The 18221-nt window shown below is 42.2% G+C and overlaps 1 protein-coding gene across 1 annotated transcript in view; it reads left to right on the forward strand.

The window, feature by feature from the left end:
• The window catches only part of ide (insulin-degrading enzyme), a gene marked incomplete in the record, with an annotated part of 53125 nt that overhangs the window by 15351 nt on the left and 19553 nt on the right, over nucleotides 1-18221 (forward strand). Inside the window, 10 exon segments of the mRNA XM_024270481.2 lie at nucleotides 4307-4429; nucleotides 4787-4899; nucleotides 5072-5234; nucleotides 6242-6334; nucleotides 6460-6551; nucleotides 6647-6727; nucleotides 8016-8119; nucleotides 13989-14091; nucleotides 14188-14310; nucleotides 14587-14669. Coding sequence (XP_024126249.1) covers nucleotides 4307-4429; nucleotides 4787-4899; nucleotides 5072-5234; nucleotides 6242-6334; nucleotides 6460-6551; nucleotides 6647-6727; nucleotides 8016-8119; nucleotides 13989-14091; nucleotides 14188-14310; nucleotides 14587-14669 — 1078 coding nt within the window.

The raw sequence follows: 18221 nt of genomic DNA on the forward strand, positions 1-18221 counted from the left end.
GACCGGTGCGCTGAAACCTGGAATCCCCAACGGTGGGATGAGGTTCCCAGTGAACCTGCTGTGGCCACAGTCTCACCCTGGTTTCCCCCGCACCTGCCGGAACCTCGTGGTTGTCTTGGGATCCGGCTCGAAGGACCAATTAGATGTTAGGTTCAAACAACCTGAAACATTTCTCTGAAAGGAAGACAAGAGAGGGGTCAGTTCTTAAATCAGATTTTACTTGCACAAGGAGAACAGACAGAGAATGTTCAAACCAGTCTCCACCCGCTCTGAAGATCTTGGTTCAGGGTTTCCATATTTATAACCTTTCAGGGGCGGTCTTATTTTATTTACATTTGCTGTTCTAAAGGTGTGGAAGGAAAAACAGCCTCAAACTGGTTCTACTATCATTAATGTCATAGTTCAATGCAATAGGTCTGCGTCAGCATCTTTGAGTATCTGTAATGTGTCAGCCTCCAGACCGCCTTCAGCCTAGGATGACTGCATCCTTCCAGATACCAGCTGAGCACGACCTCAAATGGGCAGAAAGAGAAAAGAGGTTAAAATCATACAAAGCAAATATGAGAGAAATGTATGTACAACTTTATCACAGGCCCAATAAAAAAAAGTGTTCCTTTAATTATTGTGAGCAGTGTATATTAAGGCCTTGTCCACACCTAGGCGGGTATCTGCCAAAACGAACATATTTTTATTCGTTTTGGCCTATAATCCACACAAAACCGAAGATTTAAGTTACTCAAAACTGTACATTTGGAAAACTCCGGCCAAAGTGAAGATTTTGGAAAACTCCGGTTTTGCGTCTGAGTGTGGACATGAATAACCGGTGATTTACGTTTTTAAACGTCACCTTTTGCGACAATTAATGCATACATGTCATAAGTCGCGTTTCCATTAACTCTGAAATTTCGCAAATTGGATTTTTGATAATAAATTTTCCTAATGGAAACACCACAATTTAAAAAAAACTGGCATTTTTCAAAAAACTGTTTTTGCGCCTAGAGGAGGTGGTAGTTGGGATGTATCGAAATAGACATTTTTTGCAAAACTGTAACTTTCATCCATCCATCTTCTTGTCCGCTTCTTCCCTTTCGGGGTCGCGGCTACTGATGGGTGAAGGCGGGGTTCACCCTGGACAGGTCGCCAGTCTGTCACAGGGCCTCAATCACACACATCCACTCTCACATTCACACGTAGGGGCAATTTAGAGTCACCAATTAACCTATGAAGCATGTTTTTGGACGGTGGGAGGAAGCCGGAGTCCCCGGTGAAAACCCACGCATGCACGGGGAGAACATACAAACTCCACACAGAAAGGTCCCAAATCCCCCAGCCGGGATTCGAACCGGGGCCTTCTTGCTGTTAGGCAAGAGCGCTAACCACCGCGCCACCGCTTCTCGGTATGAAGAGTCTGCACTGAGCGCTGCACAGCCGGAGCACCGAGAGGTTCCACAGCGTCACAGCTCTTTAGAAATACAGAATCACACAGCTCCTCCTCCTCCTTTCCTCATCACTTCATCTACAGAAGCACTTTTGCAGCTTGGAGCCTGAAGTCTCATGAGTGTGAGAGCCGTGACAGAAACTTGAATCGTGATTTCAAACAGAAAAAAGGTCCAAATTCTTTCCTGTTAGAATGCTTTTTCTTTTAACCGCTGAACAGACTTCTCTCTCTTCAGAGTCGAGCTGCACTGCACGCCCCAGACAGAGCTGTGACCTCACCCAAATGTTTTTTTTAGTGAGTCAAAAAAAAAAAATACTTGTTCTCATTCATCGTCGTGTTTTTAATGACTTATCGCGTGAGTTGGTTTGTGCTTCATCGCAAAGTTATGATTTAATGCAAACAGTGTCATTTCAAAACTGTTTTTTCAAAATTCCCAGAATTTCGATAAAGTTTTGCGCAAATGTGTAATGGAAACACAGCTAGTGATGCACCGTTGTTTATGTCAGACAGTGGTCAGCATGGACCCGAGGAGTGTGTTACTTATTATCCTGGTACAGGCGCTTTTTACTTCTTTTTAAAAAAAAAAAAAAAAAAGCTCAATTACTGCTTCTTGTTGAGGAGCAAAGGAGAAGAAGCGTTTTGCAGTCGGCTATTTTACACCAAATATCCCTTCCTCCTCCTTCTCGAAGGCACGTCACTCGAGAAAGACGATCTTGGAGATTTTGGGTCCGACCTGGACCCACCGCCAGCTGGTGGGAGAACTTTGAGCTGGAACTTGTCCTCCCGGATGAAATGACGACACAAAAAGGAGTGCTCTGATTGGATAGATTTACACTTACTTTTAGGAAAACACTGCCAACTACTGTTCTGGCAAGCTCATAACCACGTCCAGGAGCGCAAGTATGCGGGGATGTGTGGATGGAATTATTTCTAAAACGATCATGTGTGGACGCAACACTCTTTATAAAACGGAGGTCAGCAGATATGCGTTTGTAGAAATACCCTCCTACGTGTGGACATGGCCTAAGGTGCAGATGGTGACGATCTCACTAGAGGTGGAAATCTTGAGGCGCCTCGCAATTTGATTTGATTCAGGAGGCAACCATTTGATTATGGAACATTATCAGTGCATTCCAGGTCTGCATTTTTATTTAGGAATGTTTCTCTTTACTACAAGACACTAGACCAATATTATATACTTTTCTCCATCAAAGTGGATTCTTAAGTAAAGCCCAGATCAGTAAACTTTTATTGACAACATAAATATTCTGACATGAAAAATATTTAGTTTAATAATCAAAAATCTTTCACAGTGTCAAAAGGGAAAAATGTTTTAAAACTCAACAACCTTAAATAAGATAAAGTGACGTTTTGTCATCAGCCGAGCTTTAATCAAACGCTCTTTTACTCATATCAAAATAAATAAATAGTGTCTAGTTAGCCGCACATTATTATTTCACATTTTTTTTTATTCCCTACATATTGTCACCCAGTGTTACGCAGTGTACACTTTGTCCTAAAACAGCATCTCTTAGCTAAAACACTCCTCCATCACAAGTATTTCTACACGTTTTTTGTTTTAATCAACACTAAACCACCAAAAATTCAAATCATGTCATTTCAGTAAACTGGCACAGTGTTCAGTTTAAACCATTAACAAAAAGTGTAACAAAAATAAAGGTTGTAGGAGGGGGTGTCTTATAGGGGCCCCACATCTAAATTTATTGAAGATGTACGGTATTCTGGATCTAAAATGAAACATTTTTTTTACTGAACATCACTAGCTCTGTGGAGAGTGTTGGTGTTAGACTGGGGGCGGACCAGTCAGAGCAGACTCTTCCTGTAGGGGGCGGTTCACATTGCTTTGACGTCAGCACATTTCCACCCGCTGGTTTTCGTGGGTATGGGAGGGGCTGCTGCACACAGTGTAGGTTTTTAGAGGATTACTCTTACATGCATGAACAGATCAAAATACCGCTTTGAGGTTCTTTATAGAGAGGAATGAACAGTAAAATGCATCTAAAACCTCAAAAAGCAGAATTTTCATGGTATGACCTCTTTAAATGAAATCCCATATTAAGTCAAGTTTATTATTGGTGAAGTTCTGATGTGTACAATTCAAACAATATACAATAAAAAAAAGAAACAACCAATAAAAAAAGCAAAAGCTTAAAAGAAATGGATTGTATTTTGGATAAATCTGATCATCTGTCAGCAAAGATCAGACAGTAAGAAATGATCCAGTCAGCTGGAGGAGATGTACTTCCAGATGTGAGCAGCTACAACACCACTTTCAGTTTCTTTCTGTCTATCAAATGATGCTTTCATGGATAAAACACAGTAATGATGGTTGGTGGAGTAAGAACTGAAGGAAGGCTCTAGTGTGGACCAAACTGCTCAGTTCCAGCGAGAGCCTCATTCCTACAAACTACAACCGTTTCATCATTCAATTGTTGCATATAGTTGGAAATACAGTATCTTTAGTTTTCTGGGTCATGGTGGTTTGGGGGGGGGGTCATCTTTGTTGGCTTTCTCACACACAGTTACCATGTCTTGTCTTTCAACGTAGGAGAACAGCATCAAGAAGCTTGTTCTTGTCTTGATGGTTGCTTTATGGTTCTTATGGGGAAATGTGATTTATTTATTTATTTATTTATTTTTAAATAATTGCTAAAATAGTGTTAGATTGCTATATTCTTAGCCCTTCTTTTCAAAAATATCTTTAACTGATCAGTTTTAGATGTTTGTCTCCTAATTTTTACACATAAAAAATTGTTTCTCTGAAGTTTTAAAACTGGTGTAGAATAATTTGAATTTATACTTTATTTTGTGTTTAAATTAAAAGATTTGGGATTTTTTTTTAAATAGGAAACAAGCTGACTCTTGAGACCAGACCGTCCAACGAAGGCATTGATGTTCGTCAGGAGCTGCTGAAGTTCCACTCCACATATTACTCTGCTAACCTGATGGGACTCTGTGTGTTAGGACGAGGTAAGAAAACAACCAGCGGACTCAGACTATATCTGCATCTGCGTCGTCTGATGAAGAACCAAAGTGCAAGTCATGCTGGACTTGGATGACTTGTAAACCACTGCAGAATGAAATCTCTTTTTATAGGAGAGAACAGACGCTTTACTGTTTCATCATTATGAAGGTCTATTTAGATCAACACAGAGAGTTCCAGAAAGCCTTCATTGCTCATTTCTGCCAGCAGTTTTACCAATGATAACGAGGTTTTCCATGTTTTGTTGAGTCTGATGGGATCTTCTAGGAAAAAGGCAGGTGACATTTGAAAAATCTAAACAGTCCTCTCTAGTCTACACTAAACGTGCACTTTTCTCTCGTCAGAGTCGCTCGATGAGCTGACATCAATGGTGGTGAAGCTGTTTGGAGAAGTAGAAAACAAGAATGTTCCTGTCCCAGAATTCCCTGAGCATCCCTTCCAGGAGGAGCACCTCAGGGTGAGCCATTTGTTTCCTACACAGCCTCGATAAAAGGCTGTCATTAGACCCAGTCTCTCGTGGTGAAGGTCTTCATATGAGGATAGTTGCTTTATGGAAATGTTGCATCTATACTTTTTTGATGCCTAAAGCACATAACCCTATACTGTACATGTATTTTTTTTTCTTTCAGCAATTCTATAAAGTAGTTCCTATCAAAGATATAAGGAACTTGTACGTGACCTTCCCGATCCCAGACCTCCAGAGGTACTACAAGTCTAACCCTGGGCATTATCTGGGTCATCTGATTGGCCACGAAGGACCTGGAAGTTTGTTGTCAGAGCTGAAAGCTAAAGGTACACACCTGCAAGCTTTCAAATGTTTCTGTTTTATGGTGATTCAGCAAAAAAAATAAAATAAAGATCAACGTTTTTTCCTCAAACGACCCTGCTCTGACTCTCCCTCCTCCAAATCTCATTCATCCTCCCGCTCTGACTCCATTTCTACTGCCGGCTTCACAGTCCTTCCTTTCTCTGCAGAGGCAGAGACTTAGAACATTTTGTCTGCCCTCTAATACACTCTACCACTGACGCCTGGGTGTAATTGTCTTTTTCCACTGCAGATGTCACCAGAAACAATGAAGCAAAAATATTTTTTCCAAGTGATGAACAACTAGTTATGATTTATTGAAAGCCAAAAAAACTCTTCTCGTGCGGCGCCATTGGCCCGCGGGCCGCACTTTGAGAACCCCTGATTTAGTCCATTTACATCTCCAGTGTTGACATTCTTTCCACTACCCTAACTCTTTAACCATTTACGCAAATAAGGTCATTCCAGAGGATTCTGAAGCAGAGAAAAGCAGCCTCGTGCTGGCATGCGGCCCTTTACAGTAAGGCTGGGTAATATAGATTTTTTTTATATCACAATATAGTTTTTTTAATATGAGGCGATAATGATATATATCATGAAGATATATATATATAAAGTAAATAACTATATTTGACAAATTTGAACATTTTCTGCTGTTTCATTAGCCAAAGCTAAACGCTACACAGGTGACCACGGGGCTGGAGCGTGGCACGTGTGTTTGTTCACCTTGGGTGCAGGCGATAGAGGAGGAGAGGACAAAAAAAATTGATGTAAAAAGCTGCTTTTCTCTGCATCCGAATGCATGTTAATCAGGTAAATGGTTGAAGAGTTACAGTATGTCAAAGATTGAGTTATTTTGGTGTCACCAATGACATATCTGGTGCAGGAAATGACTGCCTTAAAACAGAGTAATATATAAAAATGCTCTGTTACTTTGATTATTTATTTATTTTAAGACGGAATAAAGATTTCATTTCAAACCTTTATTGTTCAGGCTGGGTGAACACACTTGTTGGAGGACAGAAAGAAGGAGCCCGCGGTTTCATGTTCTTTATCATCAACGTGGATTTGACCGAGGAAGGCCTTTGTAAGAACTTCATGTCCTTCTGTTAAAATTGTTTAGTCACAAGTTTTCATTTGTCGTGAATTCTAATGCAAAGTCCAGATGAAAGATACCTGAAAATGCTGATAAGTCATTGGCTGATGTTCCAGTGCACGTTGAGGACATCATATTCCACATGTTCCAGTACATCCAGAAGCTACGCACTGAAGGGCCTCAAGAATGGGTGTTTGAAGAATGCAAGGTCTTTCTCTCTTTTACCACTTCTTCTTTGAATGTCCGAGCTTAGTTTGCTGTATGATAAAGCAATGTTCTTATTTATTGTGTCTGTGTCTGCAGGATTTAAGCAAAGTGGCCTTCCGGTTCAAGGACAAGGAGCGACCCCGTGGCTACACCTCGAAAGTGGCCGGTTTACTGCATGTACGTTCAGCTGGAGGCACAGATGTCGGGGAGGAGGAAACCGTTCTTACAGTTGAAGCCATGTTACAGAGATGTGCACCAACGGTTCTCTGCACACAATAATGCTGCAGAAAGTCCCCTCTGGAGAAAATGCACTGCCTTTATGGTTCCTTTTTTGATCATTGTCAGTATCTGTGTTTCCATGTGCAAAACGTCCTTGATCAGATCAAAGATCAGATAAGAATAGAACTGTCCACATGGCCCTGAAAAACTTTGTCCGATTGTGACAAACGTTTCCATGCGCCACATGGTTGATCAGAATAAATCATGTTGACATGCGCAGAACTGTCTAAAATACCGGAAATAGTCGTAGAAGAAGAAATAATGAGTTCTGTTGTAAATAATCAAAGATCATGTATAGAGCGAGATGATACTCAGAACGTGCTTTCATTATTATTAATAATATTTTTAAGAGCCTGGTCGATCATAATTTTCTGAATCCAAGCGGGTAATGTGCATCTTGGCTGCCCGTAAATATGTGGGAATAAGATCAGCCTTTATTCTGTCTGGATGTGGTTGGAAACATGAATTCATGTGATTTTCACACGGTTTCTCAGGACTGTTTGGTGCTCGGAGCGGCATTTCCACATTCAAAAGCCGCCTCCGCCGGCTCGAACCGTCCTGAAGCCGCTCGGAGACACAATTCTCCCGAGAGACACAGTTCTCCAGAATCCGGTGGGTCTCTCGCGCAGATCAGCTAGACGGACCGCAGTCTGAAGCTCATAACGTAACAAAGCACCCCCGTGAACGCGCTCACACATGAAAGCTGTGAATCAGCTTTTCTACTCAAAGAAAAGAGTTCGCTCTCTGAGAGCAGCTGATCGGTTCTGTTGGTGCTCCAAAGACTGCCAGACCCTCTATGCATGAGGTAAAATCCAGCGCAGTAATGACACACGATCAGAACCTGTGTTTACATGCAGCTAGATCGGATCAACCATCGGTATAACCCACCTGTCTTGATCAGAAAGACATTTGGATCAGAGAGAGTCTGATCGGGCCGGAGTATTCTGAACGGTGTGTTTACATGACACATTTCTGTTCTGATCAGGTGTTTATTCCAATTACTTGGGGCCTTGTAAACGTAGCTACTGTGAAAGAGGTCAACAATTGTTGTTTTACATCCTGTATCTTCTTTAATAATCCACAACAACAGATACACAACAGTCGATCTGTGTTTGCAGTTAAGGTTCATAATACAATTCTGTTGAAATAATACCATTCTCACTTGTCTGTGTTATTTGTGTTGCAGTATTACCCTCTTGAAGAAGTTCTGGCAGCAGAGTATCTTCTAGAGGAGTTCAGACCAGATCTGATTGAGATGGTGCTTGATAAGCTGCTTCCAGAGAATGTCAGGTCTGTCATTTACAGGAAATAAATGTTAATATTACAGTTTATTTGAAAATTATCTGTAATGTATACAGAGTTATAACTTGTCTTTCCATTTTACAGTCACAGTCCAAAGTTTCTGGTTGAGATTAATGTAAAGCTGACTGACAGTTGTGGCTTTTCCAGCAGTACCTGGAGTTTATGACAGCTGGGTTGTGTTTCTGTAAGACTTGTGTATGGTTTGTCTGTACAGGTGCTATGGGGCCAGCCTCCTTGAAAAAAGTAATTGTTAAAGAGGAAACATTAAGTTTAACATGATCAGTGACACAATAACTCTTTTGAAACATGAATGCAGTAAATGTGTATATGAAAAAGTTACCTTTTAGACTGGCATATCTCCAAATATTCTTCATTGAGAAGCATTCTTAATGGATATATTAAACACTTACCATTATTAGTCACACCTGTCCAACTGCTCATTGACACTAGTTTCTAATCACCCAATCACATGGCTGCAAGTCATGTAGAGCAGTGTTTCCCAACCCTGGTCCTCAGGGCACACTGTCCGGCATTTTTTTAATCCAACCCTGCTCAAACACACCTGTCTTTGATGACCGTCATTGTCAGGTGTGCATAACCAGGGCAACATGAAAAACATGCAGGACAGTGTGCCCCGAGGACCAGGGTTGGGAAACACTGATGTAGAGATGGTCAATATGATCTGCTGAATGTCAAGCCGATAATCAGAATGAGGAAGAAAGGAGAACACGCAACATGTCCAACCTTAAGGCAGACGGGATCACAGCAGCAGAAGAACACACCGGGGATCACTGCTGTCAGCTAAGAACAGGAAACTGAGGCTACAATTCACATAAGACTTTTCAAAGCAGCTGGGGGGCAAGAGGGGGTGTCTGAACGACTAACTATTTTTGTTCATTCTTACAATAGTTATAGTGAATTATACAACTATGGTTTTTGGACAGTTGTTATTAATACTTTTAACATTTTTAAATGGGTTTTTAACACCTCCATACTTTTAAGACTTTTAATTTAACTGATGTTACTTTTCTATCCTTTTTTAACATCTTCATACTTTTAACATGTTTGTGTGTGTGTTAGGAGCAATGGATGAATTTTACAAGTTCCTTCTGGATTATTCCTGTCTGTCCTGGCCTGTCTGTCCTTTCCGTCCGTCCGTCCGTCTGTCCGTGCGTCTGTCCGTCCATCTGTCCGTCCGTCTGTCTGTCTATCTGTCTGTCTGTCTCTCTCTGTCTCTCTCTCTGTCTCTCTGTCTCTCTCTGTCTCTGTCTGTCTCTCTGTCTCTCAAAGAGACTTAGAGGTTTTGTTTCTCCAAGAAACACATAGTGACGTTGGCACTGAGTCAGCCTGGGCATCCTGGTGGAACGGACAGTACGTCCTATCCCATGGCACGACTCTCTCTGCAGGAGTGGCTGTCCTTTTCTCACCCAAACTAGATTTTAATATTATTTCGAACACTGAGGTGGTTCAGGGAAGGGTTTTAGTTGTCCGGGTGGCACTCAACGGTTTTTCCCTTTGCCTTGTTAATGTATATGCACAAACTGTGGGTACGCATAGGACTTCACTTTTTCTTCAACTTCAGAATTATTTAAGGCAAGGTGTACCAAATGATATTATTGTGATGGGAGGGGACTAGAACTGTACATTAGATTTTAATTTGGATAGGTCTGGAGTAGAGCCTCACACGCAGTCCTCGTCCCTTTTGTCAAAAGTCATTACAGAATTTTCCCTAGTAGATGTATGGAGGCTCCATCACCCACAGGCGAGACAATACACATGGGTTACGGTATCAGGCGGGATGGTTAGTGGGGCGCGGCTAGATAGGTTCTACCTAACTGATGCTTCAAGGAATAGGGTTTCCAAGTGTTCTATATATCCCGTAGGTTTTAGTGATCACCACCTAATTACCCTTGATTTTTTAGTCGAGTCATGTTTTAACAGGGTGTCATATTGGCACTTTAATACTAAGCTTCTGTCTGACAGAACCTTCTGTGAGAAGTTTGAGTCTTTCTGGAAACTTTGGAGAGGTAGAAAGTCAGACTTTGCTTCTGTTAGCCAATGGTGGGAGGTGGGAAAGGCTCAAATAAGAGTATTCTGTCAACAATATTCCAGTCTTTCAACTGTCACTGTAAAGAAAGTCATCTCCGACCTGGAGAAGGATATTTCTAACTTTGAGACCGGAGGATCATCTCTCTCTGTCTCAAGCCATCATGTTCTAAAACAAAAAAAGGCAGAATTGAGCTCATTCCTGAGAGAGAGAGCAAAAGGCGCACTGGTCCGGGCCCGATTTACCAGCATACAGGACATGGACCCTCCCACTGCGTTCTTTTTTAATTTGGAAAAATCTGTTTCACAGAAGAAGCAAACAGTATGCCTCCGTTGTCCAGATGGGTCCATCACCACAGACCCGATCTCTATGAGGGAACTGGTGGTTACTTTTTACGGCACGCTTTTCCAGAAACAGACATGTGACAGTGACTTCACAAACCAGCTGCTGGACGGACTTCCTCAGCTGAGTGAGGCTGACGGATGATTTGGACTCCCTTATTTCCCTGGAGGAGCTGACAACGGCGGTGGGACAGATGGCACTTAGGAAGTCCCCAGGGCTGGATGGACTACCAGTGGATTTCTACAAGCATTTCTGGAGTCTCCTGGGCCCAGATCTTCATGCGGTGTTCCAGGATTGTATCAACAGTGCCGTCTTACCTCATTCCTGGCGTCACGCGGTCTTGACCCTGCTGCCGAAAAAAGGAGATCTGACTTTAATTGAAAACTGGCGACCTTTGTCCCTCCTTTGCACGGACTACAAGTTACTCTCAAAGGTCCTCTCTAACAGACTTAAAAATGTATTGCATACAATTGTACACGAAGATCAGTCTTATTGCGTGTTGGGGCGGAATATAATGGACAATATTTTTCTGGTGCGGGATGTCTTTGACCTTTGTACTCAGTGCGACGTGGATGTAGGTATGATTTCTTTAGACCAAGAAAAGGCCTTTGATCGAGTAGATCATAATTATTTATTTGCTACTCTAAGAGGTTTTGGGTTTGGGGATTTTTTTGTTGCGTTGCTCAGACCTCTATACAAAGATGCTTTTTGTTTGATTAAGATAGGTGGAGGGCTTAGTTCTCCTGTTGGAGTTCAGAGGGGTATCAGACAAGGGTGTCCACTTTCTGGCCTCCTATACACACTGGCCATTGAACCCTTCCTGCACAGACTGCGCTCAAAGTTGACAGGGTTAACGCTTCCTGGTCCAGCTTATTGGCGCGATATTGTAGCGTCGGCCTACGCTGATGATGTCACGATTTTTGTTAGTTCTCAAAGAGATGTTTCCCAACTATGTCATTGTTTGAATTTGTTCCAGAAAGCCTCATCGGCCAAGGTTAACTGGGATAAATTTACCGCTCTTCGGGTGGGTCAGTGGGTGAACCAACCCCCCCCACGTTTACCAGGGAACCTGGGTTGGGAAACAGAAGGGATGAAAGTTTTGGGCATTTATCTGGGCACAGAAAATTATTGTAAAAAGAATTGGGAGGGTGTTAAGGAAAGAGTGTGCGCCAGACTATCCAAATGGAAGTATCTGCTACCTCAGCTTTCCTTCCGGGGGCGCACTCTCGTTGTCAATAATTTGGTTGCCTCGACACTTTGGCACAGGCTGATGGTACTCCCCCCTCCTCCGGGGTTGATCATTTCCATCCAGAAAGCAGTCGTGGATTTCTTCTGGTCCGGCCACCACTGGTTGAAAGCTGCTGTTCTCTACCTGCCGGTCGGTGAAGGAGGTCGAATCCTGATTGACATCGCCTCACGTGTGTCCGCCTTTAGACTGAGGACAACACAGAGACTCCTGTACGGTCCCCGCCTGCCCTGGGTTGACACAGCCTGCGCTTTGCTAAGGAGGGCTGGACGCTGTGGCTATGACAGACATTTGTTCCTGCTTCAGCACCAGTACATGGATGTAACCGGACTGTCGCCATTCTATCAGTCTGTACTACGAGCGTGGCGGGTCTTGGTCTGCAGCAGAGGAACAGCTTTAGCTCCAGGCTTGTGGCTGTTCGAGGACCCTCTGCTGGGTAGTAGCCTTATCTCCTCACAGATTCTGACGTCTGCTACTATGCGGTCAAAGCTGAAAGATGTTGGATGCGTAAAACTGGGAAATCTCCAGAGGACTTCTGCAGCGGACTTACCGGCGTTGATGGGGGCGCACTCACATAGATTGCTGGAGAAGCTTCTGGAAGACCTTCTTCTCTCCTTGCCGGTGATTTATCGAACGTTTGTGAAGGATCCAAAAATGTCCGTTCAGTGGGAGGACGGGATGGTGCTCGGTTTCCCCTCCTTCGCAGTCTCCCCGGCATGTGAAGAAAGGCAGGAGGACCAGAACAAGCTGTTGTCCTGGAACATGCCCCAAATGGGGTGTTTTGACTCACTTGGGACAAAGTCTTTATACCTGGTTTGTGTTAAGGTCCTGAACATGCGCTCGCTTGCGGATGTTAAAGTGTCGAGGTGGACTGATTTTTTTTGGCACGGGGTCGTCCCCAAAGGTCTGTTGGAGGTCCCTGTACAAACCCCCCGTGGAAAAACGGGCGGGCGACCTCCAGTGGAGGATTGTACATGGGATCATAGCCACGAACAGGTATCTGGCGCACCTCAATCCTAGCACAGGGGAGGGGTGTCCTTTCTGTTTAGTTAGGGAGTCGGTCCAGCATATGTTTGCTGAATGTCAACGTCTGACAGGTCTCCTTTCTTTTTTGGATTGGCTGGTTAGGGGATTAGGGGAATCCTTTTCTCTGGTATGTTTTATTTACGGCCCCAAATACGTAGCTCGCAAAAAGATTGGTTCACACACTTGTGAATTTCCTTGTGGCCGAAGCGAAGCTGGCGGTGTGGAGGTCACGAGAAAAGCGTATAGAGGGGACCGGTTCTGATGATGCTTTATTTCTTTTAAAACAACAGTTGGCTGCTCGCTTAGGAATTGAGTATAGATATTATAGACTTGTGAACTCGATTGATGGTTTTGTTCAAATATGGGCGGTCAACAATGTTTTGTGCTCTGTCACCAGCAGCAGTTTGGTGTTGAATTTTTCATGGGTTAGTCGCGCTGCTTTCTTGATTCTTTAAATTTTTTTATGTATTATTACCAGTGTTGTTTGTTTTATGCTCTTGGTTTGTATGTTTGGGGTTTATCCCCCCCCCCCCACCCCTTTTGACCACTCCTCCCCTTTTCATGTAAACTTATATTTTTAGAGATACACTTTCTCTCTCTCTCTCTCTCTGTCTCTGTCTCTGTCTCTGTCTCTGTCTCTGTCTCTCTCTCTGTGTCTCTCTCTGTGTCTCTCTCTCTGTGTCTCTCTCTTAGTCTCTCTCTGTCTCTCTCTGTCTCTCTCTCTCTCTCTGTCTCTCTCACCAAAACTGGACAATAGAGGATGGAAAAATGTTGTCTGGTCTGATGAGTCTATTTCTGCTGGTGGTGGTATAAAGGTGTGGGGGTATGCCTCATTTCCACTGAGCGGACCGGACCGGTACTTTGAGGGTTTCCATTTTGAAATCGACCCATTAAGCCAGGGGTGTCAAACTCAAGTCCTCGAGGGCCGACGTCCTACTGGTTTTCCAGAAATCCTGCCTCATCTGCTGCTGATTACCTGGATCAGGTGTGTTTGGCCAATAAGGAGCTTCAAAGGCAGGTTGGTTGGAAAACATGTAGGACACCGGCCCTTGAGGCCTGGAGTTCGACACCTGTGCATTAAGCCTTACGGAAAAATGCAATGGAGCAGTTAGGCCGGAGCTACTGTCGTCACACAATAGAATCCACTGATTGGTGGAAAAGTATTACAGCAGCAGCAAATGTTTTGTTGTTTCCAGGGTTGCGGTGGTGTCCAAGTCATTTGAGGGGCAAACAGACAAAACAGAGGAGTGGTACGGCACGCAGTACAAGCAGGAGGCTATCTCCAACCAGACCATCCAGGTAACTTTTGATGCCTGCATTTCAAGTCCTAAAAATTTAGTTTGATTGTCTGTCTTCAGGGGGTGCTGATGATGATTCAACACGCTTTTGCTTTAGAAATGGGCCAGCGCAGACCTCAATGGAAAATTCAAACTGCCAATGAAGAATGAGTTCATCCCCACCAACTTTGAGATTTACCCCCCTCCAAAAGATTCTCCTCCAGTTCCCACCCTAATCAAGGTGAGTGTCGTGCCTCATGGGTCTGTTGTCTACAGATGTCTCTCCCTGTTCTCTGTCACTCTGTGTTCCTTATGGAATGGGTTTGGATCATCCAACTTTTGGTTCAACTCCTGAGGGCAGAACAACTGGACAGTGTCTGTAATCCTGTCTAAGTGAAGTCTTTTCACTACAGGATTAGTTTGCAAGTAATTGAGCATGTAGGATCTTGATTTTTGTATGTCTCATGTCTCTCTGGTGTTTTTAGAATTCTTTTTGCTCTTAATGAATTTCTTCCAGGATACTGCGATGAGTAAAGTGTGGTTTAAGCAGGATGACAAGTTTTTTCTTCCAAAGGCATGTCTGAACTTTGAGTTCTTCAGGTGAGTCACTGAGTTCACTTCAGTTGTTAGCACTACTATGCATTACTACAAACTGTTAGTCAATATTATTCACTTGTTGATCAACAACATTCAGAAACAAAGAGAAAAACATCACTTTGATCATAGCAGCTGTTTAGTTCAGCTGTAGTCCCGGAATGTGGTCAAGACAGAGCCTGGAAGTTATTATATCAGACGTTTATTTGACTCCTTTAGGGATTGGTATCTTGTAACTCAGTCATTGACTGTAAATAAGAACACCTCACCCCCCACCCCACCCCCGGCATTCCAAACAGGAAGTACCTGCTGGTTCTGAGAAGCCGAAATCCCATAGACTTCTATTAAGAAGTAAAGAATTATTACCCAGTCATTGTGTGAATGCATCCAATGCATTCACTCTATTGAGATTCTTCATTTACGTTTTCTTCTGTACGTTTTTTGACACGTAAAAACTCAAGCACACTTTATGTGATTTACACAATCTAGGTATCAAAACGTTCAGCTTGTTAAGGACATTACTGCTTGTATTATTAGTAGTTGTGCACTTTACAGTTTTTGCGTAGTTAAACAATTTGTGCGTTTTTTCAGCCCCATTATAACTAATAGGAATTTTTTACAAATTCCTGCAAATTACACACTTTCAGCATGTCCAGAAATTCATGCTTGTACTTCCAGCATTGTTAAAATTCATGCAAGTTAAACAAAATTACACAATTTAACACAACTTTACACAATTTTACACAAATATGTGCAAATTTTAAGCAAATTCAGCATTTTATGCAATTTTACACATCCAGCATGTTCAGGAAATTCATGCTTTTATTACACATTCTTACAATTACACAAGTTACACAAATTTAACACAACTTTACACAACTACACACTTTTACACAATTTGTGCAAATATTAAGCAAATTCAGCATTTTATACAATTATACACATCCAGCATGTTCAGGAAATTCATGCTTTTACTAGACATTGTTAAATTTAAGCAATTTTAAGCTTTTACACAGTTGTGTTCACAAATTTACACAAATTGTCTGTTTTTTCCACAAAATTCTTACAATTTTTTGTGCAATTTCAAAGCTATGCAATATGGGTATCGCTAACTTTGAGTTTTGCTAACATGTTAGCATAATTTTATCTTTTTTGGCTAATTTGACACATTCTCCGGTTTTTAAGGCTAATTCTTTGTTAAGCTACTTTCAGCAATTCCTTCAGCAATTACAGTAAGTCCTTGCAGCATCTTCAGCAAATGTTTGCAGCATATTCAGCGACAACATTCAGCAAAGATGCATTCACACATGCATTATCGCAGGTAATGCAACTTTTCTAGTTTTATTTGTCTTTTTTTATAATGTGTATTCTGTAGTGCAAGTTATAAACCGACCAATCAGAATCTCAGTAGGTGGTCTCACATTGGTTGTTCGAAATGTTTGACAGCTTTGTGGTTGCTCGTTTTCAGGTGGTAGAGATGTGGCTTTCTAACAAGCTCACTCCTGATTAGTGAGAGCGGTTGCCATAGAAATGTAGACACCGACTGACTCGGACTAATCGCTGCTTCCTGACATCATTCAGCTCCAATGTGGCAGCATCCGTATCCAGAAAAAAAATGTCGACTGAATTGACTTTATTTGGTTGGAGGTGAAAGTGATCCATTTTCTGTAGGGTATGGTACACTCACTCGGTTCTCAGCTACAGTCACTGGTCTCACTCAAAGATCCTGTTGACCCAGATTAGTCTTGAGTACTGTGTTTTCAAACTGCAAGAATTCAAACCAGAATTTTCTAAAGAAGATCAGGAGACAAAGATGGGCAGATTTGATCTTTTTCTTAAAAGGTAGGCTTGAAACATTTCTTGAAACGTGTCTAGTTAAGGTTGGTCTAATTCATGCTTTTTGTTCTCCTTCCATAGTTTTTGACAGCTGAGTCTTCCCATGATGCACTTCCTGTTTTTGTTCACCTTTGTTTCTCTGTTCTCTGAGCTCTTCACATTTGTTTGTTTTATTTGCTAACTGAACTGTCTCCTTGTATCAGCACATGCTCCAATGAATGAGAAGAGTTCAATAGTGTGAATGCATTCAATGCATTCACACTATTGAGATTCTTCATTTACGTTTTCTTCCGTACGATTTTTGACACGTAAAAACTCAAGCACACTTTTGGACACAATCTTGGTATCAAAACGTTCAGCACGTTAAGGACATTACTGCTTGTATTTTTGGTTTTCGCAAATTTTACAGTTTTCGCGATATTACACAATTTATGCGACTTTTCAGCCCATGTTAAGTCAATGGGAAAATTTAAAACTTTTTACTGCACCTTAAAACTTTTACAATATTGGTATCAAAACGTTCAGCACGTTCAGGACATTAATGCACGAACTTTTGGTATTTGTACATTTTACGTTTTTTACGCAATTTATGCTAATTAATGCAATTCAAGCTATTCATGCTAATTAAAGCAATTTAAGCACTTTACACACTTTATACACTTTATACTCTTAATGCACGTTATACAATTTAAGCAATTACTGCAAATTTAAGCAATTTACGCAATTTACAACAACCGCATTAATGCGATAATGCATTCACACTAGCATTATCGCAGGTAATGCGACTTTTCTAGTTATACTTAAGTTTCTTCTAAGTAAGACTTAAACCCTGTTTATACTTCAAAGCGAATGGTCATCGCATCAGTGGCATCCAGAATCTCGCGGCCTAGTTCACACTAATGTTGGCTGGTTTTGATTGTGACTGTCTGCGATAACTGTAATAAACTTCTGAGCGATATTTATACTTTTCAAGCAATGTGATCATCTCCTGCTTTTATTTTTAACATGAAGAACATACAACTCACACACTTCCGGTGAATCTCAGTCCCAGTCTCAGGTCTTCTGCAGGCTCCATCAGGTTTTCTTCCAGAATGCTCCTGTATTTGGCTCCATCCGTCTTCCCATCAATTGTATCCATCTTCCCTGTCCCTGCTGAAGAAAAGCAGGCCCAAACCATGATCCTGCCACCACCATGTTTGACAGTGGGGATGGTGTGTTCAGGGTGATCAGCTGTGTTGCTTTTACGCCAAACATAACATTTTGTACTGTTGCCAAATAGTTGGACTTTTGTTTCATCTGACCAGAGCAGCTTCTTCCACATGTTTGGTGTGTCCCCCAGGTGGCTTGTGGCAAACTTTGAACTACTCTTTTTATGGATGTCTTTAAGAAATGGCTTTCTTTTTGCCACTCTTCCATAAAGGCCAGATTTGTGCAGTATACGACTGATTGTTGTGGACAGACTGTCCCACCTCAGCTGTAGATCTGCAGTTCATCCAGAGTGATCATGGGCCTCTTGGCTGCCTCTCTGACCAGTCTTCTCCTTGTTCGAGCTGAAAGTTTAGACGGACGGCCCGATCTTTGTAGATCTGAAGTGGTCCGATACTCCTTCCATTTCAATATTACCCCTTGCACAGGGCTCCTTGGGATGTTTATAGCATGGGAAATCTTTTTGTATCCAAATCCAGCTTTAGACTTCTCCACAACAGCATCTGGGACCTGCCT

Source organism: Oryzias melastigma, linkage group LG5 (assembly GCF_002922805.2).
Source record: "Oryzias melastigma strain HK-1 linkage group LG5, ASM292280v2, whole genome shotgun sequence".
NCBI lineage: Eukaryota > Metazoa > Chordata > Actinopteri > Beloniformes > Adrianichthyidae > Oryzias > Oryzias melastigma.